This window comes from Cetorhinus maximus, chromosome 19, assembly GCF_964194155.1.
Source record: "Cetorhinus maximus chromosome 19, sCetMax3.hap1.1, whole genome shotgun sequence".
NCBI classification, from domain to species: Eukaryota; Metazoa; Chordata; class Chondrichthyes; order Lamniformes; family Cetorhinidae; genus Cetorhinus; species Cetorhinus maximus.
The window spans coordinates 93,386,758-93,399,800 of record NC_135897.1 but is presented as its reverse complement, the minus strand read 5'-3'; the positions used below and the strand labels follow the sequence as shown (position 1 = coordinate 93,399,800).

Genomic DNA, 13,043 nt, shown 5'->3' with positions numbered 1-13,043 from the left:
TTGCTGGTTCTAGAAAATATTTTGGGATTGAAACCAGTCTTCTCTGGTAGCAGAACCAGGAGAAGCAGCAGCCCTGTTTCACTTTGCGCCCAAAGTTACTTTTCCGTTGACTTTGGTGAAAAGGAAATTCACTCACGGTGTAACTAGGGCAGCCAATTCCCTATTCGCCATTTCTGCTACTGGTGAAGACTAATTTCATCCCCATTACATTCAAATGGAATTGATCAATAATGAACTGCAGGGATTATTACTCACCCCAGACCATCCGAAAGGTAGAAACCTCCCTTCATCCCAGTTGGAGCTATTGATAAAGAAGAGGCCCGAAAACATGATGAATACCCAGGCAGCCAAGTTGATGATGTTCAGCACGTTGTTGAACCCCACAGAATTTTTCACCCCCAAGGAAACGATGGCTGTCACAATAACAGCGATGAACAGTGCCAGGAGGTCAGGATAGGACTCTTCCCCTTTCCCTGTACAAACAAGCCACAGAAAACAGGGCCACTCAGTCACAAGAGTTACCTTAAAGACCAACAAGCTGCCATTTCAACTGGCCTAAACCAATTTGTCTTTCAGCAAGGTTTAAGGGTCTGTAACACCAGAATTCAGGTCCTAGGAAACACTTACTACTGAAACTGAATGATGGCGCAGTGGCTGGTTCACTCTGGGACTAGGGTTCCAATCTATTTCAGCCTGATAGGTCTCTCCTGCTATATGGCTCCAATATTAAATGAACCAGGTTAGTGCTAAAGTGCTCCCCAGCAGGTATGTGTCCAAAGCACAAGTACGAACAGTACTCGTTCGAGCGCAGTCAGAGTGAAAATCGTAAAAGTCAATAGGTGTGCTCTTCTGTGATTGGAGCTAATGTGGGTGTGGTGGGGGAAGTATCAAGGAAACCTGTCTATTTTCCAACCCAAGGACTTAAAGGGCAGCAAAGAGATAGCCTTAGCCATTTGGATGAAGTGTCAAACTGAGGTCCTACCTGAGCTCTTGGGTGGATATAAAAAGTCCTATGAGACTATTGAAGAGAAATGTATGGGGATCTGCATGGGTGTCCTGGCCAACTCTCACCCCTTGACCAACATCACCAATATAGATTATCTTATTCTTCATCTCATCGGTGTTTGTGGGAACTTTCTGTCCCAAAATTGGCTGCAATATTTCCTACAACAGTAACTACACTTCAAAAAAGGACTTAATTAGCTGTGAAGTGTTTTGTGACATCCTGATGCCATGAAAGATTTGATATGAATACAAGTTAATGTTCTTTTCTCTAGAAAAAGAGGACATGGGGGAGTGAGATGATAGAGGTCTTTAAATTTGTGAAGAGGTTCGATTGGGTAGACGTAGAGAAGGTATTTTTACATGTTGGAGCTTCAAAGCTAAAAGGCCATTAATTTAAGATAGTCACTAATAAATCCACAAGGGAATTCAGAAGAAACTTCCTTACCCAGAGAGTGGTGAGAGCATTACCAGAGGGAGTAGCTCCAATGAATAGCACAAGTATATTTAACAGGAAGCCAGATAAACACATGAGGGAGAAAGGGATAGAAGAATATGCTAATATGGTGCTATAGGTCAGTGGAGGCTCATGTAGAGCATAGCTGCAGTATGGATTTGTTGGTCTGAATGGCCGATTTCTGTGTAAGCTAACAGTATATAATTAAACTTACGGAAACCTAATGCTAGGACTCATGGGTCCAGTGCTTCTATCAAAGTTAAAAACTAACTGTATTTATTGTTTAAATTGTATTGACCTACCTAGTCCATTTAAAGTGCCAACATAGTCCACTATCCAATGGCTCATGGTGTGGTTGGCCAGTGAGTCAAACATACTGCTCAGGGCACTGGCACCAGCTGCTGTGCCAATCAGATACTCCAAAATCAGGTTCCACCCAATGAAGAATGCCACAAACTCCCCCACTGTCACGTAACTGTAGGTGTAGGCTGAGCCGGTAGTTTTAGGTACTCGCACTCCAAACTCAGCGTAGCACACACCTAGAAGAGAAAAGAGCAAATACGTTCATAAAGAGGGCAGAGCTGTCAACATTCCTGTAGCCTTCAGTCTAAATGGGAGATTGAAAGAAGAAAACCCAGAATGTGAGAAGGTCATTCAAAGGCCACTCCATCTACTGACTGTGTCCAAACTTCCCTCGCCTGGATTCTGTAAAACCACTTAATCTCCTCTTACAGCCCATGTGCATTCCGCGTTTTCATAGACTCTACCCGCCCATTTAATCTGCCGAGGGAAAGTTCAACTTTCAAAGTATTCTTTGATTCTGAAAGAAAAAACAAGCAAAACTCTAGAATATCGATCCAGGGATTTTAAAAAAATGCTGAAAATCTGAAACTAGAAAGGAAAAACAGCAACTTATTTGAACTTACAGGTTAGGAGCAGTAGTAGGCCATTCAGCCCCTCAAGCTTGATCCACCATTTGATAAGGTCATGGCTGACCTGATTGTGGTCTCAACTCCACTTTTCTCTCTACCCCCTACATCCTTCAACTCCCCTGTCAATCAAGAATCCATCTAAGTCAGCTTTAAAAATATTCAATGAACTTGCTTCCACTGCTGTCCGGTAAGAGAATTTCACAGACCAATAATCCTCTGAGAGAAAAAATTTCTCCTCATCTCCACCTTAAATGGGAGACCCCTCATTTTTAAATTATGTCCTCTAGTTCTAGTCTGTCCCATAAGGGAAAACATCCTCTCAGCATCCACGCTGTCAATCTCCTCAGGATCTTATATGTTTCATTAAGATCACCTCTCAGTCCTCTAAACTTCGATGGATACAGGCCTAGCCTGTCCAATCTTTTCTCATAAAATATTCCCTTCATCCTGGGAATCAGTTGAATGAGCCTTCTCTGAATTGTTTTTAATGCTATTGTATCCTTTCTCAAGTAAGGATTCCAAAACTATACACAGTGCCCCAGATGTGGTCTCACCAACACCCTTGCAATTGTAGGAAAACTTCCCTAATTTTACATTCCATTCCCCTTGCAATAAATTAGGACATTTTATTTGCCTGCCTAATCACTTGCTGTACCTACATACTTACCAGTTGTCAATCATGTACCAGGACACCCAGATCCCTCTGTACCGCAATCTTTCTCCATTTAAGTAATATATTGCCCTTCTATTCTTCCTGCCAAAGTGGACGAGTTCACACTTTCCCATATTATATTCCGTCTGCCATTTTTCTGCCCACTCAATTAACCTATCTAAATCCCTTTGTAGACTTGTTATGTCCTCCCCATAATTTACTTTCGAACCATCTTTGTGTCAACAGCAAATTTAACAATCATACATTCAGTCCCTTCATCCAAGTCTTTTGTATAGATTGCAAATAGTTCAGCCCCACCACCACCCCCTACAGAGCTCATACTCTGTGTAGCAACCTTTGATGTGGCTCCTTATCAAATATCTTTTGCAAATCCAAGTACACCACACCTACAGGTTCCTCTTTACCCGCATTACTTGTTGTGTCCTCAAAGAACTCTAATAAATCTTTTGACCTTGAAAAGTGCCGAGTCTACCTCAGATTACCATGGAAGGGTAAGGTGTCTCAAAAATTTGAATAACAGGTGAAACTAGCTGTTTCAAGCTGCTACTATGCAGGAGCAACACAAGTGGTATTCTCCACTAACAGGATGCTGCAGTCAAGCCAAAAAGATGTTCTGCCTATCACACAAATGAATAATGTGGTATATGAATTTCAGTGCTGGTATGATGCCAGGTATGTAGGTTGTCATGTCCCAATGGCTATCAATCAGCACGCCCCTTCAGCTGTTTGCAACAGGCAAAGTACTAATCATAACCAACTAGCCCGTACTTGCAAAACACAAAACAAAGTGTCCAACATTATATGTGATTCTGCGAATGGACAGCATAGGCTTAACAATCTTGATTGTGCTAAGAACTATACTGACAACCAATTTAAGATTATCAGATGGGCTCGCATGTGGCTCACTTACGTGTACTAGAAGTTACATATATTCACACACAGGGCCCTGTCCTTTGCAGACAGAAGGAGCATGTCCACACATTGCACCTTTTTCAACTAAACAAAAGCTTGGGGGACAACCATTCCCTGAATCATTTGCCATGGCAATGCCTTGACCAATCAGAGTCAACCTTGCCTGGCTTAAATTTAAACTAAAGCTTAGCAGTTAACTGTTCTCTGGTGCATTCTGCATGGCAATACCTCTACCAATCAGAGTCCACTTGCCAATCAATCAGCGCTCTCTTATAATGCAGTATAAATTGTTTACCTCCTATTTTTAAATTTATTTCGATCTATTGTTTCATCTCCTCCTTTTAGCCCATTTCGATCCGTTCCCCCCACCCCATCCGCACTAGAGCCATCTGCCGCTAGCTTGCTTCCCTTAATGTCCCCATTAGCACATCCTTTAGATAATATCACCACCGTCAACACCTCTTTGTCCTTTTGTCAATGACATCTTTGGCAATCTCTTTTTGCCCTCCACCTATCACTGGCCCCCTATCCAGCTCTACCTGTCCCACCCCCTTCTACCAGCTTATATTTCATCTCATTTCTATATGTCCTAGTTCTGATGAAGGGTCATATGGACTCGAAAAGTCAACTGTATCCCTCTCTGCAGATGCTGTCAGACCTGCTGAATTTTTCCAGGTATTTTTGTTTTTGTTCAGTATAAATTGTTGCTCCCCTTTACTATTGGTATTCCCGATTTTCTGTCCTGATGAGGGCAAGACAAAAAGCTTCAACAGCATGTATCTTTTTTCAGCAACACTCTAATAAATTAGTCAAATGTGATTTCCTTTCACAAAACCATGCTGACTCTGCCTGATTGCATTAAGATTTTGCTTGTTCCCTGCTAAAACCTCTTTAAGAAATAGCATTTTCCCTCTGGCATACGTTAGGTGAACTGGCCTATAGCTACCTGCTTTCTGTATCCTTCCTTTCTTGAATAGAATTTTCTATTTTCCAATCTAATGGGACTTTTCTGAAATAAGTAGAATTTTAAAATTGGAAAATTAAAACCAATGCATCTACTATCTCTTCAGCCACTTCTTTTAGGACCCGAGGATGATGTCCATCAGGTCCTGGTGAATTGTCAGCCTTTATTTCTAATAGTTTTCTCAATACCCTTTACCTGGTGATCCTAATTGTTTTAAGTTCCTCCCTCCGTTTCACCTCTTGATTTACAATTATTTCGGGGATGTTATTTTTATCTTCTATAGTTATGACAGATGCTTCCAGCATTTCCTTCTTTCCCATTATTAATTCCCTAGACGCACTGTTTAGAAGACCCATGCTTGTTCCTCTTTTCCTTTTCAAATATTTCTGGAAACTACCTGTTTTTATATTTCTAGCTAGTTTTCTCTCATACTCTAATTTCTCTCTACTTATGACTCTTTGAGTCATTCTTTGCTGGTTTTAAAATTCTGTTCAAATCTTCTCACCTACCATTAATCTTTACAGAATTTTAACCTTTTCTTTCAGTTTGATATTATCTTTAACTTCCTTAGTTAACCACGGATGCTGCTTCTGTATCTTAGAGTCTTCCTTTCTCACTGGAATGTATCTTTGCTAAACATTATGAAATATCTCCTTAACATCTCCTGTCTGCCACTGCATTTCTACTGACTTACCCCTTAACTTATTTCCCAGTTCACTTTAAGCAGTTACATCTTCATACTCTTCAATTGCCTTTATCTAAGTTTAAATTCTAGTCTTAGAAACACTTTTCTCTCCCTCAAACTGAATGTGAAATTAAATCAGGTTATGATCATTGCTACCTGGAGGCTCTGTTTCTGTGAGGTCATTAATAAACCTGGTCTCATTGCACATTGCCAGGTCTAGAATTGCCTGCTCTCTGGTTGGCTCTAGAATGCATTGCTCTAAGAAATTGTCCTGAAAACACTATGAAATCATCTTCTAGACTACCTTTATCAATCTGATTCATCCAATCTAAATGTAGATTAAAATCACCCATGATTATTGTAGTGCCTTTCTTACAAGCCCACATTATTTCTCCTGGAATACTCAAACCACAGTGTTGTTACTGTTGGCCCAAAAAATCCCCATCCACCACTACTCTCCTCCGTCTGGCTGAACTTGTTCTTTCACTAAACAATTTCTCCTTAAACTCCTCTCACTTCCTCCAAATAAAAGGTGTGGCTATGGGTACCTGCATGGGCCCCAGCTATGCCTGTCTTTTTATGGGGTATGTGGAACATTCTTTGTTCCAGTCCTACTCCGGCCCCCTCCCACAACTCTTTCTCCGGTACATCGATGATTACTTTGGTGCGGCTTCATGCTCTCGTGTGGACCTGGGAAAATTTATTAATTTTGCTTCCAATTTCCACCCCTCCATCATTTTCACATGGTCCATCTCTGACACTTCCCTTCCCTTCCTTGACCTCTCTGTCTCAATTTCTGGTGATAGACTGTCCACCAATATTCATTACAAACCTACCGACTCCCACAGCTACCTCGACTACAGCTCCTCACATCCCGCTTCCTGTAAGGACTCCATCCCATTCTCTCAGTTCCTTCGCCTCCGTCGCATCTGTTCTGATGATGCCACTTTCAAAAACAGTTCCTCTGACATGTCTTCCTTCTTACTTAACTGAGGTTTTCCACCCACGGTCGTTGACAGGGCCCTCAACCGTGTCTGGCCCATCTCCCGCGCATCCGCCCTCACACCTTCCTCTCCCTCCCAGAACCATGATAGGGCCCACCTTGTCCTCACTTATCACCCCATCAGCCTCCGCATCCAAAGGATCATCCTCCACCATTTCCGCCAACTCCAGCATGATGTCACCGCCAAACACATCTTGCCTTCATCCCTCCAGCGGCATTCTGCAGGGATCGTTCCCTCCGGGACACCCTGTTCCACTCCTCCATCACCCCCAACACCTCAACCCCCTCCCACGGCACCTTCCCATGCAACCGCAGAAGGTGCAATACCTGCCCTTTTACTTCCCCTCTCCTCACCATTCAAGGGCCCAAGAACTCCTTTCAAGTGAAGCAGCATTTCACTCGCACTTCCCTCAATTTAGTCTACTGCATTCGCTACTCCCAAAGTGGTTTCCTTTACATTGGAGAGACCAAACGCAGACTGGGTGACCGCTTTGCGGAACACCTTCGGTCTGTCCGCAAGCATGACCCAGACCTCCCTGTCGCTTGCCATTTTAACACACCACCCTGCTCTCATGCCCACATGTCCGTCCTTGGCCTGCTGCATTGTTCCAGTGAAGCTCAACGCAAACTGGAGGAACAGCATCTCATCTTCCAACTAGGCACTTTACAGCCTTCCGGACTGAATATTGACTTCAACAATTTTAGATCATGAACTCTCTCCTCCGTCCCCACCCCTTTTCTGATCCCCCCCTTTTTTTCCCCCAATAATTTATATAAATTTTTATTTTCCCACCTATTTCCATTCTTTTTAAATGTCTTTCCATCCATTGTTTTATGCACCCTGGGGATTTCCTGACTACCTGCCTGACACCTTTCTTCCGACTGATGGTGACCCATTCCCTCTCTGTCTGCACTTCCATAAACTTTGGGGTGACCACATCTAAAAACGTGCTATCCACGAAACACTCAGCCTTGCGGATGCACCTCAGTGCCTCCAGCTGCCGCTCAAGCTCCGAAACCTGGAGCTCAAGTAGCTGCAGCTGGTGGCACTGCCTGCACACGTGGTCGATCAGAGCGCAAGGAGCGTCTAGGATAACACGGGACTGAGCTGCATTGCCGTGCCTCTAGTTGAAAAAAAAAACCCTTACTTTAAGTTAAATACAGTAAAAAAACATTAAATTATTTATGTACTTTAAATAAAAGCTGGAACTCTTACATTTCCTCAGCTTAATCTATTTTAAACTGGAGAAAAACTGGAGAAAAAAAACTGGTGAAAAACACTTACCCGCTACTCACCAATCAGCTCTCAGCTTTGTGCTGACGTTACTTTTTGAAGCTTCCCCGTACTCACACTGGTTCTGATCTCTCCGCTGCTCTCTCGCGCTGTCTTGTGATGTCACTGTTATTATTTTCAACAAGAACTGACTGCAGGACACTCTTCCTAGACCAAGGGCACAATCCATGTGCCCTCAACAACTCGCCATTCCTGACCCCAACCGTATCTTGGTTTCAGCAGCATTTGGGCCATTTCAGTTTGTGCCTATTCCTGTAGAGTCTCCAATCACATTCCCAACTGGAAATTTATCCAGCTCATTTTAAAAAGATGATAATCTCTATAATGGCTATTAGCTCCTACATATACATTTCTATTTAAGATGACAGTTCATCTGTTTTGTAACGATTTTTTAATTTGTTTATGGGATGTGGGCATCACTGGCTAGGCTGGCATTTATTGCTCATCCCTAATTGCCCTTGAGAAGGTGGTGGTGAGCTTCCTTCTTGAACCACTGCAGTCCATGTGGTGTAGGTACACCCACAGTGCTGTTAGGCAGGGAGTTCCAAGATCTTGACCCAGTGACAGTGATGTATTTCCATGTCAGGATGGTGAGTGGCTTGGAGCGGAACTTCCAAGTGGTGGTGTTCCCATCTATCTGCTGCCCTTGTGCTTCTAGATGGTAGTGGTTGTGGGTTTGGAATGTGCTGCCTAAGGACCCTTAGTGAGTTTCTGCAGTTCATCTAAATAGATGGTACACACTGCTGCTACTGTGCGTTGGTGGTGGATGGAATGAGTGTTTGTGGATGTGGTGCAAATAAAGTGGGTTTCTTTGTCCTGGATGATAGCAAGCTTCTTGAGTTTTGCGGGAGCTGCACTCATCCAGGCAAGTGGAGAGTATTCCATCACACTCCTGACTTGTGCCTTGTAGATGGTGGACAGGCCTTGGGGAGTCAGGGAGTGAGTTACTCGTTGAAGAATTCCCAGTGTCTGACCAGCTCTTGTAGCCACAGTATTTATATGGCTGGTCCAGTTCAGTTTCTGGTCAATGGTAACCCCCAGGATGTTGATAGTGGGTGATTCAGCGAATGTCAAGGGCCGATGGTTAGATTCTCTCTTACTGGAGATGGTAATTGCCTGGCATTTGGGTGGCATGAATGTTACTTGCCACTCATCAGCCCAAGCCTGGATATTATCCAGGTCTTGCTGCATTTGCCTCAGGTTTTCTGATACAGAGCCTTTATCTTAAATGATACAGAGTCTTTTTAGTGTTTTTGAAAATTCTAGCAATATCTTCCCTCATGTGGTCTCTCCCCTCCACTAGTTAGTTCACAGTCCTCTCTACTGCCCTAGTTAAACAACTCGGCAGCATGGTTCAGGCCATCCCAACGGTATAGCTCCCATTTTCCCCAGTACTGGTGCCAGTGCCCCATGAATCCAAATCCATTTCTCTCACACCAATCTTTGGATTTATATTTATACAGTTTTATAGACAGCACCTTTAAAGTTAGACACTAAGTCACATAAGTCAATCCTGAGGCAAATAGCCAAAGCTTTGGTCAAAGACAGAGGCTTTAAGGAATAAGGAGAGGTAGGGGTGACGAGGTTTAGGAAGGGAATTCAAGAATTTAGGGCCCAGGTAACTGAAGGCCTGGTCATCAATGGTGCAGTGATTAAAACTGGGAATGCTCAAGAGGCCAGAGTTAGATGAGCACAGAGGTCTTGGAGGTTTACAGAGATAGGAAAGTCACCACCATAGTACCAGAGGACCAGAGGATGCTCTCTCATTAGAGAGAGATGACTGGTGGTGAATTTAACCTGAGGGTCACCACACCTTAGGCAAGGGGCGAGGTTGAAAAGGCAGGGCCTTCATGGATGATCTCAGCAGTACAGGAATCGAGCCCGCATTGTTGGCATCACTCTACATCACAAACCAGTCATCCAGCCAACTGAGCTAACTGCCCCCCATGTAGAGTGATAGTTAGATCCATTTTTCAGCTGGTCAGGGAAAAGGTTGATCCCTCCTCGATTCTTTATTTAGCTGTCATCACATCTCCATGTGTTGCCTATTATAAACAACAATAAATGTGCCCCCAACAACTCTCCCTTCCTCAATCCTAACAGCATCGTGGTTTCAAGGAGCATTTGGCCATTTCAGTCTCTACCTATTCAGATAGTACCCAATCACATCCCCGGACAGATATTTATCCAGCTCCTTTTAAATAGACGATAATCTCAGCTGTTTGTTTGAAAATATGCTTCATATATCAGAGACTGATTTAGATATTAAAATTAATCAAAACCTCGTAAAGCACTTCCTTCTGTATGAAAAATAACTTACACTGATCTGTCGTTTCAAAATTGTTTTGTTAGCTTTTATCTGTGTCTTGTTTCTTTTATTCACAGTTCAAGTAAATATGATTAGATCCTACATCAGTGCCTCTCAGCGCTTCAAAAACCTGGCTCATGTCCCCTCAAATCTTCTTTTCTTCAATGATTGACAAACAAGAGATTAATTGCTGTGAACAGCCCACAACTCCACTATCGTTGAATCATATGATCACCAGGATGGTAGAATATGAATTAAATGGCCCTTATTCTTTTCATGTCACACAATTCTTCTCTTCTCAATACTACATCAGTGGATTTGGAAGGTGCTGTTGAAGGAGCCATGGTGAATTCCTGCAGTGCACCTTGTAGATGGTACACACACTGCTGCTGTCAGGGGGTAAGTTACTCGTCACAGGATTCCTAGCCTCTGACCTGCTCTTAGAGTCATAGAGTCATTGAGGCCTTCAGCACAGAAAAAGGCCCTTCAGCCCATCGAGTCTGCACCAGTCAAACAAGTACTTAACTATTCTAATTCCATTTTCCAGCACTAGGCCCATAGCCTTGTATGCCATGGCATCGCAAGTGCACATCCAAATACTTCTTAAATGTTATGAGGGTTTCTGCCTCTACCACCCTTTCAGGCAGTGAGTTCTAGATTCCCACCGCCCTCTAGGTGAAAAAATTCTTCCTACACCCTCTCTAAACCTCCTGCCCCTTACCTTAAATCAATACCCCCTGGATTTTGATCCCTCCACCAAGGGGAAAATTTCCTTCCTGTCTACCCTATCTATGCCCCTCATAATTTTATACATTTCAATCATGATCCCCTCTCAATCTCCTCTGCTCCAAGGAAAATAACCCCAGTCTATCCAATCTCTCCTCATAACTAAAACTCTCCAGCCAAGGCAACATCCTGGTAAATCTCCTCTGCACTCTCTCTAATGCAATCACATCCTTCCTATAATGTGGATTCCAGAACTGCACGCAATATTCTAGCTGTGGCCTAACCAGCGTTTTATACAGATCCAGCATAACCTCCCTGCTCTTATATTCTATGCCTTGGCTATTAAAGGCAAGTATCCCATATGCCTTCTTAACCGCCTTATCTACCTGTCCCGCTACCTTAAGGGACCGGTGGAGATGCACACCAAGGTCCATCTGATCCTCAGTATTTCCCAGGGTCCTACCATTCATCATGTATTCCCGTGCCTTGTTTGTCCTGCCCAAGTGCATCACCTCACGCTTACCCAGATTAAATTCCATTTGCCACTGATCAGCCCATCTGACCAGCCCGTCTATATCCTCCTGTAATCGAAGGCTATCCTCCGCACTATTTACCACCCCATCAATTTTTGTGTCGTCCGCAACCTTACTGATCAACCCTCCTACCTTCAAGTCTAAATCGTTTATATATACCACAACCCGCAAGGGACCCAACACCGATCCCTGTGGAACCCCACTGGACACAAGCATCCAGTCACAAAAACACCCCTCGACCATCACCCTCTGCTTCCTGCCACTCAGCCAATTCTGGATCAAATTTGCCAAATTGCCTTGGATCCCATGGGCTCTTACCTTCGTTATCAGTCACCCATGCGGGACCTTCTGTAAAGCCAAGTAGACTATGTCAAATGCATTGCCCTCATCTACACACCTGGTCACCTCTTCGAAAAATTCAATCAAATTGGTCAGACATGACCTCCCTTTAACAAAACCATGCTGACTGTCCTTGGCTAATCCCTGCCTCTCCAAGTATAGATTAATTCTGTCCCTCAGAATTGCTTCCATAGTTTCTCCACCACTGAGGTTAGACTCACTGGCCTGTAGTTCCCTGGTTTATCCCTTCCTCCCCTCTTGAATAACGGTACCACATTGGCTGTCCTGCAGTCCTCTGGCACCTCTCCTGTGGCCAGAGAGGGATTGAAAATTATTGCCAGCGCCTCTGCTATCTCCTCCCTTGCCCCACTCAACAGCCTGGGATACATTTCATCCAGGGCTGTAGATAATAATCTACTTTTAAGCCTGCCAGACCACTTAGAACCTCCTCCCTTTCTATGCTAATTTCTTTAATTATATGAGTCCTGCTGCCTAATTGCCATATCCACGTTATCCCTCTCACTTGTGAACACTGACACAAAGTATTCATTTAGAACCCTACCTATGTCTTCCAGCTCCACACACAAATTACCACTATGGTCCTTAATGGGCCCTAGTCATCCTCTTACTCTTAATGTACTTTTCAAATAACTTTGGATATTCCATTATTTTACCTGCCAATGTTTCTTCATGCCCCCTTTTTGGCCTCCTAATTTCCATTTTAATTTCCCCCCTACACATTCTATATTCCTCTAGGGCTTCCACTGTTTTGAGCCCTCGGTATCTGCCATAAGCATCCCTTTTTCTCTTTATCCAATCCTGTATATCCCTCGACATCCAGGATTCCCTGGATTTGTTGGTCCCACCCTTTGTCTTTACTGGGATATGTTGGCCCTGTACTCTCCCTATTTCCTTCTTGAATGAGTCCCACTGCTCTGACACAGATTTACCTAAAAGTAGCTGCTCCCAGTCCACTCTGGCCAAATCATATCTGATCTTATTGAAATTGGCCAATCCCCCAGTTTAGAACTTTGATTTTTGGCCCATCCTTGTCCTTTTCTGTAACAACTTTGAATCTAACAGAGTTATGATCACTATCTGCAAAATACTCCCCCATTGATGCCTCTACCAGTTGCCTGGCTCCATTCCCTAAAATTAAGTCCAGGACCGCCCCCTCTCTTGTAGGACCTTCTACATTCTGGCTTAAAAAGCTCT

The 13,043-nt window shown here is 43.5% G+C and overlaps 1 protein-coding gene across 1 annotated transcript in view; it reads right to left on the bottom strand.

Moving 5' to 3' along the window:
* The window catches only part of slc7a14a (solute carrier family 7 member 14a), a 91,115-nt gene that overhangs the window by 35,288 nt on the left and 42,784 nt on the right, over window positions 1–13,043 (bottom strand). Inside the window, exons 2-3 of the mRNA XM_078564397.1 lie at window positions 1,762–1,998; window positions 256–473 (exon numbers count right to left, since the gene is read on the bottom strand). Coding sequence (XP_078420523.1) covers window positions 256–473; window positions 1,762–1,998 — 455 coding nt within the window. The remainder of the gene's footprint in view (window positions 1–255; window positions 474–1,761; window positions 1,999–13,043) is intronic.